At 22.4% G+C, this 19,273-nt stretch overlaps 1 protein-coding gene across 1 annotated transcript in view; it reads right to left on the reverse strand.

Moving 5' to 3' along the window:
• Positions 1 to 346: 346 nt before the first annotated feature.
• LOC122719085 (CCR4-NOT transcription complex subunit 6-like) overlaps positions 347 to 19,273 on the reverse strand; it is a 291,170-nt gene continuing 272,243 nt past the window's right edge. Inside the window, exons 4-5 of the mRNA XM_043944630.1 lie at positions 2,401 to 2,468; positions 347 to 484 (exon numbers count right to left, since the gene is read on the reverse strand). Coding sequence (XP_043800565.1) covers positions 2,461 to 2,468 — 8 coding nt within the window. The 3' untranslated portion in view covers positions 347 to 484; positions 2,401 to 2,460. The remainder of the gene's footprint in view (positions 485 to 2,400; positions 2,469 to 19,273) is intronic.

Raw genomic sequence — 19,273 nt, forward strand, 5'->3', positions numbered from 1 at the left:
GATATTTCAATTTCAAAAGATATTCCATACCACTTCACTTCGAAGATTAACGATGATAGAAATGAAAATGAAAATTGAAAAAAATTAAATTGCAAATGAAAATTAATAGAATAGAGAGAAGCAATAAAAAAGGATGTAAAGTTTCTATAGAAAAGAAACAATTTGCGGACGTTCCAAAGAGCTCTATAAACGAGCTTAGTTGTCTTTTAAATAGGGAGAAATACGGTGCAATTTCAATGCAAACTTAAAAGAAAAGAATGAGAAAGGTAAGGATGAGAGAGGTGCTCTTAATGCGGAAAGTTTAATGATATTAATGAAAGTGGTATAGTAGGCTGAGCTGTGTTTTCAGCAAGGCAACTTTAATAATGTCTGGTTCATTTACATTCTTTCGAGAGAGAGAGTCAACAGATTCCGTTTAAAACTGGCGTCGATCTGAGCCTAGACGATGCTACCTTTAATTATTTTACGAGATAACGGATCCATTCTGGAAAAGCAAAAAATTTGAACAATTTTCATTTGATAAAAGATAAGTGTTGTTTCATAACCGAGTGCACAAAGTGTCTCAAGTTTTTTTCGATTAAAGCTATTGGAAACCGTACAAAGAAAGTCTTAACTTCACTTTTTATTACATTGATCGCATATGAAATGTCGATAGATGTTTGAATTAGATGATTATCGTTAAATTTGGTTTTAATGTATTAATATTTATTATATCATATATATTAAATGCCAAATAATATATCATTTATGCTTTATATTAAATTATTTATTATGAAATTATTAAAATAAATAAATTTTTTTTATTGTAATTTAGTTATAGAGGTTAATATTCTATTAATACCATATAAGTAAATATTATGTATATTTATATTGTGCATTAAAGAATAAGTTTCTCATACATTATATATATTGAAAACATCAATATGTGATTAAATATATAATAAAAATTTTCAATATATAAAAACAATCAATTGTAATATAATTGTAGTATAATTGTAATATAATTAATATTTGATTTCTTTATATTTGAATTTATTATATTAAACTTATAAAAACTACAATAAAAATTGCTTTAAAAAATTATATTTATTTTTATTATTATAGCCATCTAACTACTTCAACTAATAAGATAATTAGTTATTTTAAATAGTAGATTAAAAATAAAAATAAAAATTTTGAAAGAAACTATAAAAATTGCATTCGAAAAAATTCAAATTTTTGAATTTAATTTTTATAGATTTTGTACAATAAAACTATTTGACATATATTAACATATAACCATATTGAAATTATTTCAATTAAATATATATGCATAATATTTTATTAAAGAAAACAATATTTTATATTTAATATAGATAAATATTTGAAAACACGAATATATTTATTATATAAAAATAAACTACAATAAACAATGATAAACAAACAACAACAATAAACAATGATAATATTCAGATTTGCAATACTTGTGTTTTATTTAATATTAAATATTAAATCCGTAAAAATAATGAAATTTAAATTATTTTTTAAATATCATAAAATCTGAGAAATTTTCACAAAATTAATCTTCAAATAAAATTCAAATAAAAATTCTATTTTCAATACTTATTTTTTCATATAAAATTATCCTTCTTAAATGTATTAATACTTATGGAATATAGTTCATATAACAAAATATAATAAGATATTTATATAATGATTGCAAAATATTAATCTTTGAATAAATTGAAAAAAAATAAACGATTGAATTTCAAATATAATAAGATTAAAACCATTAACGTTCATCACAAACTGATAAAAATAATTATACATATATAGTAAATCAAGCGAAAATATACAGATCGTAATATATTCGTGAGATAGTTTCAGAGGTTCAATTTTAGAGTTCAAAACAAACAGCGAAGTTTCTATACAAAAATATTGAAGTTTATTTACTAAATTAAAAGCAATTTAATTTTAGTTTGTACAAAGAGAGAAATTTCTGTTTTTCTTATCACACTATATATTGGTTCATTCAATCTCTGTCTTGTTTGTTTTAACAAAAATTGCTTATAATTTAATAAATCAAATTAATCGAAAATTAATTTTTATATATCAACCGTTATATTTGTTTTCATATCTAAAATCGATCTTTCAAAAATGTCTCACAAATATATTAATACTTTATATACGTATAATAATTCCATGAAATAAATAAATTAAAGATTGAATTTTAAATATGATGAGATTAATTGCACATAGTTATAAAGTAAACCAAGCTAAAAATTTCATTCTATTATTATTCTATTCTATTCTATTTATTCTCTTTTCTATACAATTATAAATTTTTAGTACGAATTCATACACTAAAACTGTCGAGATGGTAATAAGTTTAACTTAGCTTCAACAATTATTGGAACTTACAGAATGTTTGATGACGAGAGAAATATCTTGAATAAAATTCAATTGTAATCATTAAAGCAGTCAGTTACCTGAAACAAAAATAAAATAATAATTAATTTTCGTCCGTCGATAGCTATAATGTTTTCATCAATTACATTTTATTTTATCTGAATGTTTATGCTTTCGTGAAAATTTAAAATAAATTTTTAAAAAACTTATTTCTATTCTATTTATATTTTTTTGATATTGAAATATGAGCTAATTAATTTTTAAAGAAAAATAAAATTAAAAAAAAAAATCACAAAAAAAGAAAAATAAGAAATTTTGAAATAATATGAACAAAAAAATCCAAAATTTAATATAATATATATATGCAAAAATTTCATTATAAATGAATAGAAATAAAATAATAAATTTATTAAATAAACAAAAGAAAAGATAATATTATTTTATAAAAAATAATTTATTTAATCAATATAATTGTCATTTTTTTTCGATAATTTTCTCTCATTGTTGAATTGCTATATTTTTACTATATTTATTATCTTTTTTTAATTATAATAAAAATTATTATTATAAAAAGTATTTATTATAAAAAAAATCACAACAATTTTTGATTTCTCTATTTTTAAAATAAAAATTCTTTAGAAGCTTAAAAAAATCATGTGTCTGCATATTTTGATTGACGAAAAATATAATAGATGATAATAAAAAAAGTTTTATTATTATACATATAACGACAAGAAAACATTATCGAAAATAAAAATGATTGTATTATAAATAAATTATTTCTGTAACATAACGTAATTCTTATTTATAACAAAACTCATCAAAAACGTATGTACGAAAAAATTGCACGTATGTACATAAGCTTGAAAACAACATGACCAGTTATCACGATATACACATTGAAAGAAATTATAGACAATTCATCCTTTCCAAGAAGAGAATTCTATACTTGATAATTCATGTATTACAGAAATACATGCGTATTACTTTCTGTGTTTAATGCACAGGAAATAGAGAAGCACAGTCGTGAATATAACTCTAATACTTTTTATTATACTATTATTATTACTCTCCATCATTTCAGTTCGAGAGAGGATACATTTTAAGGAAAAATAAACAATATTTCCAGGTGCACGAAAGAACGATTGCCTGGAGAGAGATAATACCAGAAAACTGCACGCCAATTTATAGAAGAGATACAGAAGAGTTTGTTGATGAAATTATCGATAAGAGCTGTCGGTGAATAAACTTTATTTCAAACGTAATAGAATATAATAAATTATATTAAAATTGATTTTCTATTGACCATTTGAGATTAAATGAAATAGTATACGTATAACAATAACTATTATTATAAGGCAATTTATATATTTTATTTACTAAAATATTTAATACAACGTTATTAAAATATAAATTATGAGATTTTATATGGAATATTCTTTATTATGTTATTTTTATATAAATATATATGACGACATATGTTTATCTTTAAAATAAAAAATAACGAGTAAGCAATCATGCGGATTATTTAATAAGTTTGTATTCAACACAAGTCACGAAATGAATATGTAATGCGAGCGAATTCCAATTATAGCACCGTCATTTAAAATTCGAGCGCAGAAAGTTTGTAATAAATATTATTCTCTAATTTCGTCTATTCAGAAACTCATAGCAGATCGTATTTTGTAAGAATAAGAATTTATTTTATTTTATTAAGAATAAGAATTTATTTTATTGGATTTCACGTTTGCATTATAACAATGAAGTTCTTCATATCATTAATTTAAACTTTTACAACTTTTTTAATTTTTAATTTTTTTTTTTAATTTTTAGTGTCAAAATCATTTATTTCTCAAATTTATCAAATTTAAAGTATTAATTATTATTAAATTAAGAAAATTTATTTTAATGCCACAAATTTCTTATTTTATTACAGAAAAATTTTCTAAGTTCATTGTCTAAGTTAGATTTAAATTAGAGTTTAGATTAGATCACAAAAATTTAAACAATTCGTATTTTCACAAAGCAAAAAATTCATAAAATTTTATTCTTATATAATAATAAATAATTGCATATAATATATAATTAATTGCATATAATATATAATATTTAATATATAATCTATAATCTATAATTATAATATTTAATATATAATCTAATCTTTATTAATAGAATAAAATAATAGAATAAAATATCAATCTAAAATATTATTTGAAATAAACTATTTCAAGTTTTTTATTATTTTCATATTGCTAATAAAATAAAGAAAATAAGTTCATTTCTTATAAGATATAAATAAATTATTTTTAAATAATTTTTTTTTTATATTTAAAAAAAATTATAAGTTATATATTATATATTATAAATTAACATATATTATACGAGATTACTTGTTATTTTATATGAATCATTGATTTTTCTACTATAAATTATAATAATTATAATATAATTATAATATAAATTATTAAACTTTAAATCTAGAAATTTTTACGATATACAACACAAACTACATTTTTCTCTTCAAATTATTATTGCTTAAAATCAAAAAGATATCCATCCTATTAAAAATCAACTTTTATAGCAAATGAAAATAATCTCTCAACAAGAGCAGATGACATAAATAAAATTAAAAATTATTTGAAAAATTTTTCTAAAACTAATTTTCTTAAAATTATTCAAAAAAACGAAATTAAGAAATTATTTCATTTAAAATCCAAATAATGAAATAATTTAAAAAATTTTCTTTTTTCAGTTAAATTGATGATTCAATGATTCAAAATAAAAACAGAAATAAAACATACTCAATTAAATAAAATAACAATTCATCTATCATTTTAATCATAATTAATTGAATTATAATTAAGTATATCAATATCTATATTAATTAATTTTCCATTTCTTAATTACGCCAATTATTGAAATATTAAAAAAAAAAAATTTTTTAAAAATTGAAAATTCGAAATCAAAGTATCCAAGATGAAAAAAAAAAAGTATTCCAACAAATTGTGTCATAAATAGTTCCGGCCGGAAATAATAGAGTACTGTTTTCCACGCTACAACTAATATGGCTGAAAAGGAAATATGAATTAGAGCAAGGTGTAACGGTAAAAGGGGACCGTGAAATATGTAATAGACTAACTTTGAAAACTGAGGAAGCGACCGGATAATGCAACGAGGATGACACAGAATACTTGACACTCTATAGCATGATATGCATTCATTCGTAAACAAATTACGCATATAGCTGTCTAATTACTCGCTCCGACCTAAATGCCATTCGATAAGTCGCCGCTACGCTAAAATGGTGGGAATTGCGAAAGTATGATTGATCTTGATTCGCTCGCTGTTACATCGATTTTTCGCAATTGAACTTTGAATGCCGTAGTATTTTTAACGCCTCGTCTGAAACAAGTGTCTCAAATAACTTTTGGATAAGATCATTCGTCCTTTTAATTCATCTCTTTAATTATATTTATGAAATGAATATTAATTAAATATTCAATAATTAAAATTATTGAAAAATAAAATGACAAATTGGGATGATTATTCAGAAAAAATATATTTTATTATTGATATATTTTTACGATCTACGCACTAGAAAAATTAAGAAACAAATTAATCGTTTATGAATTTTTTTTATATTTTTTATTCTTTAAGATGAATAAATTGGAATTAACGGAAGAAGATAATACATTATAAACGATAAGTTTTTTTTTTCAAATTTGTTTGCATAAAGATTAAGTAAGAATAAAAATTATAGATAAATTTTTAAATGATTAGTTTGTTTCTTAAATTTTGTTAGTAATATGTTGTATTACAAAAATTAATTAAATAATAATTCTTTTTAATCTCATTATATTTATCTTCAAATTCTATTGCATAATATTATACTGTAATAAATTTGATCTTGTTCAAAATTAATGACTCGTTAATTCTGTTTACATAATTATATGATAAAGTAGATTAAGGATTTTATATTAATAATTTATTATTATATTTCTGGATGAAAATAATGTTGTAAAATTATAAAAAATTATTCAAAATTATTTTTTAATATGCAAAAACGAATTTATAATTACATTTTCTTTTATTAATACGATAAGCTGTAATATGATTAAACTGTAAAAGAATCATTTTTTCTGTTCAATATTTAAAAAAATTTATTATATCGTTGTTTATTTCTTTATGTATAAATCCAAATGCTTTTAATAATATATTACATTAATATGAATATTATTATTTTCGATATGCAATATCACAAGAAGATCTGATATCTTGAAAAAGATCATCAAAATCACTTTTTTAAAATAAAATAATTGTTCTTTTTGATATCATTTTTTCCTATATTGAAAATTAAGTTAAATAAAATACTGCTTTTGATTATTGTCACAGGTTTCTAAAAAAAAAAAGAAATTTTAGAATATCTCAAAACATGATTTTGGCAAATAAGCACGAATAACTCGTAAGTTAATGTCTTGTTTGACATTTAATGAATTTTTTAATGAGTATTTTCATATTTTTTTAATTATAAAAATTTTATTATCATATTTTATTACCATAACTAAACTGTGGACTTGCATATAAATTTAAATTTTTATAAACGCAACAGAAATAAAACTGAAATAAAGATTCTTTTTTCACTCTTTAAATATAATAACGTATATATTTTGAAAATTTTATTTTTTTTTTAACATATTCCGTGCATTCTAAATGACATGACACGATCATGTTACAAGATAATTAATATTATCTCACACAAATTTGAATAATGTATAACAAAGACAAATCCAAGATAAATGAATAAGAAAAATAATTTAATAAATAAGCGTAATTTTTCACTTCAAAAATATATTGTAAAAATGGTACATATTCTTAATTATAGTAAACAATATAACATTTAATAAATAATAATGTAACAACTAAATTTATAAATGTTGATTATGTAAAAAATATATCATTAAACTTACATGTACACTTAATTATAGGAAACACAAAAACCACAAAAAGAATTGTTTTAAACTGTTTTAAATTGTGCTAGCTTCTGTATACAAAGAAAAAAAGAACATTTTAATCAAGTATTGATTTCCTTTCACGTTTTCTTTCAGCAAGGAAAGTAATGTTCGACATTTACTATTAGCTATTTCATAGAAAAGTTTCTAGATATATGTTATTGATATTATGAAATAAGTATCAATAATATAAAGCTGAAAGCTTGTAACGATAAATGTCGAAGTAGCCAGCAAGTGTATTTTATTTCCTTAAGAGTAAATTAGTTATTCGTGATTTTTGTTAAATTTACAATTTATCGTTTACTTTAATCTCATACTTAAACTATTACACCACAAATGTGTTTATCTCTATTCTTGGTATTTTTTAATCATCGTGTTTGCGTTTTATAATTTGGCATTTTACAAAAAAAAAGAAATAAGTCCAGTTTTCATAGTTTTTAAATTATAGTTAATTTGTTGATTATTAGCTACCGATTTTAATTATAAAGAAATAAATTATAAAAGGCATTTTTCTTTTGAACAATTTTTTTCTTGATATATAATCGATTTTAACTTTTCAAAATTTCAACATTTATGTACGACACTGACTCCGATTTCATTCCTAAAATCAATGCAACATATAATATAATATATTTTCATTCATTATCAACTACTTTTTATATGAATTAAAAATATTAAAAAGTCTACTAAATTACGATAATATTTGTAATGTTATTTATTATTACGAAAAGAAACTGAGAATTGACTATTGTCTCTTAATTTTCGAATTATTTATAGAAAACTTTCGGTATTATTACATTATTGAATCCTACATTTTTTTATATGCGATTAATAATTCATTGGATTAAAAAAGTGCAAAAATAAAATATGAAATAAAGAAAGATGTAAATTATAATAATAATAATTAAATAATAAATAATAGCGATATTATTATTATCATTGAAATGACAGCGATATCGTCTTCTTGGCATTTTCTATTATATATAAGTTATAATAATTGGAAATATAGAAAATAATTCGATTTGTTAATTAAATAAATATATTCACGGCAACAATAACAATAATTAACAACAATATAAAAAATTGTTCGAAATTGTATCTTTTTTATTGATTTTGATAAAATTGAAATATATACTATTAAAGTTACATGTTACCATTGCTCGATTTTAATTTCTGATATATTTCTAAGAAAAAGCCATTTATCTTTTAATTTTAACGTTAATAAAAATGCATCATTAATATAAATAATATAACATAAGTATACATGATGAAGTATAAGTATAATGAAATACAATGTTTAAGATACATAAATTTGTATCTCATTCGATGATATGAAGGTTAAATATTATGTAATAATATATACTATTTTCAATTTTTTACGTCAATATTTAAAAATTGATATATATATATATATTTTAATTTTCCATATATGTATAAAAGTAAGTAATCAATTATCATAATTCATAAATATATTAACACATTAACATTTACATTTGCTTAACAACTACGCTACACGACTTGCTTGGAAACTACGGAAACTAAATTTAATTATTCATAATAATTAATAATTAAACGTGAAAATATAGTAGACAAGTGCTTAATATTAATTACTACATGTGTTGTATTATTTAGTTATTAATTTATTTGTCCAATAATTATTATCAATTATTTAAAGCAATTGGAAATTGAATATTAAATTATACTTCGAGTACTAGTTTTTTATCTTTATAGTTTTTTACGCTTTTAATGAGTTGAATAATTAGAGAATTGCATTGATCTATCACTCAAGTACCGATATTTAAAATCTTTCTCGTGTATAAAAATAAGTAAATTTAAAAATATATTTTTCTAATTGAAAATATTATTTGTTCAAAATGTTTTCTGACGCGTACGATCTTCGACAATTGTTCGTAACGATCAAAAGTTTCACAAGCACCGTTAAAACAATTAGCAAGAATCAGAACAGAAGAGCGTAACTACAGAGCTAAAGTTTTCAAGCGTTTCGTTCGCGAAAACTTTGCAACTTTAAAAAGTAATTGGCAATATTATCAAATATTGGAGTTGATACGACACTGGAATGTCCATTGGCAATTTCTTCTCGCGCTGTTTAGTTTTCCTTTTATTACAGCTAAATAGATTAAGTGAAATCCTTTTTTTCCTCGAAAATTAACTCGATATCTTTGATTAAGATTTGCTTCTTTTTTATCCTTTTATACAAATCTGAATATTTGAATTTGAATTTATGGATTTAATTAGTTTTATAATTAAAATGTTATTTGTTGATAAAAAAATAGAAAAAATTATCTTTTATGTACATTATATTTTATTTTAATCTCATTAAACATTAAGAAAATATGGAAATTTATAAAAAAATTTATTATGGTATTTACATTTTTCTTCATTAGATTGTTTAGTTATTTTCATGCACAATTTTTATAATCATGATTTAAAAAATACACATTTATTTTTCCATCAATATTAAAATATTCAATTTCTAATTATTTATATAACTTTTGCAAAATCGACTAACTAGTAATTGAAATATTAATTAATTATAAATTGATTAGATTATAATATCTTATTTTACAATTATATCGAATAAAATAATTAAAGGAATTAATGATTTTAAATAAAAAAATTTGACTTTTTAAATAACATTAAAATTACAAATCTCAAATATTTTATAAATAAATCAAAGTAATTTTGAAAAAATAAAGTAATGGAAGATCAAAAGAAATGAAACTCTCTTTATTTAGAATATTATTTCAAATACTAAGATATTAGAATATATAATTATAAAATAAATGTATCAATAAAAATTAAATTTATTCCCTATTATTTAATTTTTCATTTTACATATTATATAATATAAATATTGTTATAAAATTTTTTTATTATCATTTATTTATTTATTATTTATTTATTTAAAAATATAGAAGCATAATTTTTTATATATTGAATAAAGTTTATTTTATTTAAATAAATTAAGTTATTTAAGCATATTATTACTTATAATAAACACATACTTGTAATAAACATATATGCATTCAAAGAATTTTCATACTTATTTATATTCATACTCAAATATAATGTATTTATTAATTCATTAAAATACTTCTCCTTTACTATTCTCATTGCTAATTATATGATATTGAAATTTCAGTATCTTTATATACATTTTTACAATATTTTTATGCTTAATAACATTATTAATAAATACTTAGTAATAAATACTTATTTAGCTCAAAACTGTTTACTTTATACGACATTACGATCATATTATGATATATTATTTTATCCAATATATGAAATTTTATAAATAATAAAATAATATTGAAATATATGCGAGGATGATTCATCTTCCTCCATTCTCCATTCTAAATAAAAAAAAATATAAATATATATATATATATAATAAAAGAAATTTTAGAAACAGTTTATAATCCAATATACTTAATCCAAATATTTAATATTCAATTTCCAATTATTTTCAATTTTAATTTCAATTATCATTTCATCAAAATAATAAACGCATGTTTTTACAACGTTAATTAAGTAACGCGTAATTCCCCTCTTTAATTCTCTCGAAAGAGCAAAACAAGAGATTCTAATTCGACCGATTAACGGGAGAAAAACCGCAACGAAATCGGGGCGCAACTGTTCCTCGAAAATGTCGATATTTTACCGTGCGCACATTTGAAAAGAGCGGAATGACAGGAGGCCATTATTACCAATTGCGCGTAACAGCTAATTACCCGTAATTATGGCATGCGATATATCAAGCTTTCAGGATAATGGCGGCTGGTCCTCAGCGGCGAACCGCGGAAAATTGCGCCGCGATCCTACTTGACTCGTTCCGCTGTCAGTTTTCATCCTCATTTCTACGCTCATCCTGATCCTTGCCTCTTCTCATTCCCGGCGACAACTTTTTGATCCCCGAGCGCGATTCGAACCCTCGTCAAGCCTCTCTAATCGTAATTACGCAGGAATGCGAACACCACGGTACGGCACTGAAACGCGTGCGCGCGCGCCATCTTTTTTTCCGCCCGTATAAACGAAATTCCTTACGCGCAAAATGGACACAGGTTACTCGGTTAGGAAGTGAAACGAACGATTTCACGAAGAAGGGAGTAAGAAAGAATACTAAGTTCGTGATTATTTAACAAATAAAGGAGACATTAATTTATTTATATTATATTATTTAGATAACGATAAATAATTTTAAAAATGGAAATTATACAAAATTCAAAACAGTATCAACGACAGATTGTTGTTCAATTGATTATCGATATTTTATTAATATATTAATAATATCGTTAACGAATAGAACTAATTGGAATTTCTATTTTTTTTTTTTATTGAAAGTTATTATTAAGACACGTAAAAATATTACTTATAATAAGTTATAATAAAAATAAATAGAGTTTATTGAAAAACTATATGGTAATTTACTTAAGCTATTTTTATTCATGTTTTATTATATCTTAACAATATTTTAAATAAAAACGTGAAAAAATCAATGAAATATTTATTCATAAATAATCATTAAGAATATATTATGATTATTTTCATGTTATCGATATCTTAATAATATATTAATAATCTTAATAATATAAATATCTTAATAATATCTTAATAATATGATTGATATATCAAGTTATAGAATATGGATAACATATTATTGAAATTAATCATAATTCTAATTCTCAATTCTAATGATAAGATTAAAATACTATTAAAAAGAAAAAATATCGAACTTTTCTCTTGGCAATTAAATGAAAACTTTAAAAATATATTAAATAATAAAAGGATCCTAAAAATAATAATAAATTTCGAATAATACTATAAATTTAAAAAATATATAGAGCAGAAAGAGAGAGAGAGAGAGAGAGAGAAAGAGAGAGAGAGATTTCGCTCACAGGATAGAAATAATTATGACCAGTTGTGATTAATGACGAGTAAGGAAGAATCATTTTGTAAATTTATCTTTATTAATTTTACAGTGTCCATTACGAGGTTATTCTGTACAGATTTCACATTTTACGGAATGGTGTGCATACCATATGAAATCGAAAACAGTAAACCAGCGAATTAATGAACGCACATGCGAATGACATAATTTGTAAATTAATTTGTGAATTTAAATTCATTTCGAAAAATTCAAATTATATCGATTATATTAAATATAATTAACTGTTAAGTTTTTTTTTTTAACTGTTAAAGCAATAATTGAATAATTTATGATAACGATGAAAGAACAATATCACTTTTCAGAGAAATATTTAAAGCATTATCATGAATTGTATATTTAGAATACTTCAATTTAATATGCAATTATGATCATAAGATTTCCAGTCACGCCACTCTTAGCAGCAATTAACATCATTGTAGACTTATAGAAAAAATCCATTTATATAAACTCGATGAAGGACAAATAACTCATATAATCGAATAGCAAGTTCATTTAATATCTATTTATTCTATTATTTTTAACTTTTCATTCGAATAATAGCAGATTTTATTTAGATAAATAGATTTAATCATTCATATAATTTATTTTTTCGAATTATATAACATTATGTTAAATGCTAACCTATTGTATTACGTTTTTATTTTCATCCATATATGTTTATACAATAAGAATGACGTACATTAATTCAAATAAGAATGCGTTTATAAAAAGCGAGAAGGATCGAGGATAGTGAGAAATGAGAATAGAAAAGAGAATTATATAATAAAGTTAGTAAAACGGTGTGATACATTTTTATGGTCGAGTAGAGACCTCTATCCTCAACCCAAATATTATTATGAGCGGTTCTCAAGCTCAGCATCCTCCATCTCAACACATTTATCATATATATTGTTAGTAGAAACACATTTTCGTTTCCTCGTTGTTTTACTATATTTTTTTATAGCAAAAATTTTATCTTATTTTAATTTAATACAATTATTTCCTAAATTCAAAAAAATATTTTACACAAAATTTCTTGTGTTAAAATTGTCTTATGATAACCACCAAATTTGTCTAAGCGTTTTCGAGATCTAAAAGTGATATTTGCTTTTTTTCTTAAATGAAACTATTTTTATTTAGCCAGAATTGCAATTCATTTATCTAATTACGTTAAATTTTAAAGTTATTCTAGATCATTTTAAATTGTTTAAATTTTGTTCTATGTTTTCTAGAAGATTTTCATCGTTGAATTAAATTATTAACATGATGTTATTATAATTTATCGATGTTTACGTTTATATAAAAAATGTGAAATATATTTATCATTATATTATTATTTTCCAGTACTTGCTTCAAATTTTTTTCGAAAAAGTTTTTTCGAGATTCGACCATTCTTGATGGCATAAAGGATATCACCTTAATAAAATAACAAATTAATTGTGATATTTTTAAAAGACAATTATACAAAAATTCATCACTTAAGATTATTCAAATAAAATAAATTTCTTCCGAAAAATATTTGTTTTCCAATCCTGTGTCATTCTTCCTCCATATCCGTGATATATCGATAAATAAAGTTAAATCAATTAAAATTCGAATTTCGAAAATATACAACGCAATTAAAAAGAAAAGAACCATTTGCATCGATAAATGTTCCATAAACGAACTAATAGATAGATAGTCGGGATTAGATTAACTATTGTTCGGAAATACCGAGAACAATCGTTTTCGAACCAACCAAATGTTTACGAAGAACAATAAAATAGAAAAACGTCGTTGGACGTCGACGATATTTGTTCGAAATGCCGCGAAAGACATAAGAATCAAAATGGAGGGAATGAATCGACCAAAACTTCGATTGCACCAATATGGCTCCCCCATCTTTATGACATCTTAAGATGTTATTTCGTATAGCTGTTCCTTGAAATCGAAGATTACACTTTGGTAGAAGTTATAAATTGTCTATATAATTATATAGATATAATTTTCAAATCATAAATGTTATATTGTTTGTCAAAAAAAAGTTGGGTATATCGATATATTATTTCATGTTGGTTAATCTATGTTCTATAATACTTTAGATATTAAACAAAAAATATATTGTTTATATTGTTAAACAGTTTATATTGTTATTTGGTTTATAAATTTTTTTTACTATTTAATAGTATTTGTGATTATTAAATGTTTTGTGGGTATAGCTATATATTTTATAACATTAAAATATTATAATTTAAATTTAAAAACAAAAAAAATATATAATAATTTTCGTATAATTTTTATATACAATAATTTTTCAATTTTAATGATGAAGAAAAAAAAATTCATTTTTAAATTTTATGAATTATTTATTATATAGATATAATAAATAAATAAATAAATAAATAAATAATAAAATTGATAAAAACCGATTAGTTTTCATGAAATAATTGAAGAGTAAAGAAATAAAGATATGATTTAAACCAATCCTGATAGATAGATTAAAAGAAAGAAATTAAAGCGAGTTATCTCTATCTTTACATATTGTAACTACGTCTCAGTTCATCATCAATATAAAATTAAATTACTTGTAACTTGAAAAATAAGCTCTAACGGATATTTTTGCATACAAACTTTTGTGTTTTTTTTTTAGTCTCTAAAACCATCCCTTAAATTTTCTAATTATTTTATCTAAATACTTTATGTATTAAATGAATTATAAAAAAAAGTTAAAAATTACATATACAAAATTGTTTAATTGAATATTAAGTGAATATTTTTCTTGAACATTCTTGGCGAAATATTCTCCAATTTTAATGACTTTTTTATACAAACTTTTTATCTTAAGGATATGAAAAATATCGTATAATATTTGAACAATGTTGATTGTTTTTTTTTTTAAGATTATAATTTTATTAGCATGTTTCATATTATTCATTAATTGTTCAATTTCTTGAACAATTAATAATATTAGTAAAATTTTAAAAATCACAAATAAATCATTAAAAATATTAAAAGTTAAAATATTTCATATGAAAGATATGAATTAAATTTCACGTGAATAAATAATATAAAATGTTTTAAAAGAAGACTAAATTCTTTTTAACATTTTTAAATATTCACGTGGATTGAGATATGTAAAATCATCGTTTTAATTTAAAACTATATTATTATTTTCAAAATGAAATAAAACATAAATTTGCATGCTCTCCTAAATACAACTCTAAAAGTACAAACTAAAGTAATTAGGTGACCCAAAAAGTTTGATGTGGTTTCTATAGCATTGAAATAGAGATATATTTTGGTATCATTTCAATTTCTTTAATTATTATTAGAAATATTCCACTCTCATAAAAATTTATATGATGAAAAAAATTGTAGTAAAAACTTTGACTTCATATACATGGTTTTAATTTACAAATAGACTGCGGATATTTGTGCATTTATGCAAAATTTCAATGTGTAAAAATCTTTAGAATGTACGAATATGATATAGAAAAAAACACAAAACACTGTATTCATACAATATTTTAAGAATGAAGCAATTTATTATTTAAGCTCTATTTTTTTGTTCATAAAAATTTAATTTTGTATAAATATCTACAGTTTATTTATAAATATTATTTTTATTAAATTATTTTATATGAACAAAAATAGATTATGATTAGAAAATGAAAAGTTTAGAAAATATAAAGTTATTAAAGATTAAAATATTTCATATGAAAGATATGAATTAAATTTCACGTGAATAAATGATATAAAATGTTTTAAAAGAAGATTAAATTTAATTAATTAAAGTAAGATTAATTAAAGTTTTCCAACGAAATTTCAAAAATTCTTCTAGCATAATTTTTACTATATAAGAGAATTTTACGTTATTTTTAATTTTTTCCATTAAATAATCATGAAATATTCATTTTTCAATTTTATTTTTTCGCTAATATCTTGTTATTTTGTAATCCTTATCATTTTCATATTGAAAATTGCTTTTCAATTTAAATTTTGTGTATATTTTAAAATATCTTTTAAATTATTATTGATATATTTTCCATTATTATTAATATATTATTTATTATTTTTAGCATATATTTTTATAATTATATTAGAATATTCTTTTTGTAGATTATCGAGCCAATGATAAATTTCTAATCCTCAATTCTTTTCTAAAGTACCAAAGTAACTTTAAGAATCAATACTTACACAATTATGCTTTCGCTACACGTTACACATATATGCATCTGCAATTGCACACAAGTTGCTCTTGACAGACCGATGTCACATATATTAGAGGAAAAAAAATTTGTTATTATTTACATGTACATATAATTATATATAATTAAAAATCTGTTAATTTTTTAAAAAAAATGGATCACTAAATGGAAAATTGTTTTAAAAGAAGAAGAGAATTATGTTTTGTATTAATATTTATATGTAATAATAAAGCTTTGTTGTTGAAACCAAAAATAGTGGACTTTTTTCCAATTTTTTTAATATGTGATGTATATTGTGTTTTAATTTTCTTTATGCATGATATTTTATTTTTATTTTTATAATAGATATTTTTATATCATTATAGATAATGACAAATCGTCACTGATCTAGCATTAGAACATTTCTTTTAGTTATTATAATTCTTTCTTTTTAACAAAATAGTATACATCTATCATTAGAAGATGGATTTTAGATTTGCCTTGTAAACGGTAATAGTGAAAGAATTCTATTTCTATAGTTTTCTTAATTGCCTCAAGAAACTGTTTTTAAATCTTAGATATAAAATACATACAAGTAACAGTATTAATAATAACAGACGTTTTTCAATAAGATTTTGTACCAAAGATGTCACGCTGGAGGACAAAGTTTTCATATTAACTGATATATTACGAGTTTAAACTTCCGCCTGAAGCTTAAAGATAGTAAGAAATAATAAAATATTTAAGTACCAAGTACCAAAGTAATCTCAAATAACTACTTAATATATAAGAAATTGTCAAAAAATGATTAAAGTATAATTCTAAAATCTATTTATTTATCATAAAAAAGTAATTATATATTAAAAAAAACTCCAATTCTTATTTCTTACATATTGAGATTGCTTAATATAAATAAGAAATTATAAGAAAAACTAAAATAGAGTTTAATCATATGATAATTAAATTACGAATTTTTAAATAAAATCAAATTTTTATAATAAAAAAATTGAAATTTATTAAATTTTCTTTATTTCTCAAATATTATAATATACCATATTTCAATACTTTGTGCTATTTTATTGAAATTGACTCAATTTAAAAAGATTTCTCTTATTGTTTTTCATTATTTATAACCTACTAAATTAACAAAAATTGACACAAATTAAATTAATACAAATTAATTGAAGTTGATTATATCAAAATATTTGACAAAATACTTTCTAATTTCGAAGTACATACATGATATCTGACATTGGAATGCAAAGAATTCATTCCGACATAAAAAAAAAAATTATTTTAAAATAAATGATATGTCGATATTTCTTATTATTATTTTTAAGAATTCCATAAATTAAACACAAGAAATAAGTTCTCCACCAATCTTGAAATCGATATATCATCAAAGACATGATGAAACAATTTCACAAATACAAATATAAAAATCGATCCACTATTCACTAATAAAAATTGAATAAAAAAATAAACGATCCATTATTTCAAGAATTTCCATAAAAAGATAACATTTCGCTTTATAATAACAAAAAAAAAATTCTTTCCTCAAAAGAGAAAACAACGATAGCTATTATTATTTCTTCTCTTCTTCGACCCCTCACTTTTCCTCGATCCGCAACCGGCAATTAAATATTTTCCTGTGCAATGAGTGCGAAAGTTATATCTCTGCTCGCGATTCGCCCCGGTTTTCTCCAATCTTCAATCTCTCCACGAGGATTTCTCATCGTGTTAATGCCGTGCCAAGCCACGTATCCCATCGAGGCGAGGAGGAACACTTATGGTTACATAAATAAGATGCGCCGCAGTGATTGGACGATTACGCGAGGAAATCGTTCGCACATCCTTCGCCACGCGAATCGATCGGATCGATCGCCGGTACGCGAATCAGGCTGTGCTCATCGACGTGCCACGGAGAACACTCGCCAGGGAATAATCCAGCAACATAAGTAGGAAGCGTTTCGGCGTCCTCTTCCTCTCCCCCAGATGATTCTCGACAGCCTCGGCGATTTGCGCCAATGTATCCTCTGCGTTCCACCTTAGGACGCACAACCTCTTTCGTTCGCGCATGACGTTGCAACATGCATACGATTGCCCAATGCTTAATGCTGCTCAAGGAACGAGCAATTTGCGGTAAATCACTTCCCTCGAATCCCTCTCTCTCCCTCTCTCTCTCTCTCTCTCTCTCTCTCTCTCTCTGTCTTCCTCGTTCTATAAGTTTTCCACTCTTTCTCAACCGCGCTACTTTCAACCCTTTTCCTGTCACGCCTATAGTTTGTAGATTCTATTAACCTCGTAAAAAACCAGATTCGAATTTGTTATAAGGAGAGCGTAGTATGTAGAAGTGCATTATAGGAATGCGAGTTTGATTGGTTATCTGGAATCCAATTGTAAAAATGTGTGTATATTGTTCGAGCTATTGGACGTATTTGTTGCAATTGTGATATTAGTTTCGATTTATTGAAATATTTAATAATTTTTCATGTAGTAAAATAATATCGGTGTTAAATATGAAAGTTTATATCATGGATAATTGATCGGGGATTCTATATGTGATGAAAAGAGAATAAAATTTTTTCATTTAAGATTTGAAATTTTCACAAAAGAAATTGATTGAATATAAATGGATGGAAAAAATATTTTAAATTAAATTAAATTTTTTGAAAAAATTGAAAATGAATATATACATATATTTAAGAAACTGTAATCGATGAATTTTCAAAATTTTATTTCCTCAAAAACTAATTTAT

Source organism: Apis laboriosa, unplaced genomic scaffold (assembly GCF_014066325.1).
Source record: "Apis laboriosa isolate Shangri-la unplaced genomic scaffold, ASM1406632v1 scaffold69_cov144, whole genome shotgun sequence".
Classification (NCBI taxonomy): domain Eukaryota; kingdom Metazoa; phylum Arthropoda; class Insecta; order Hymenoptera; family Apidae; genus Apis; species Apis laboriosa.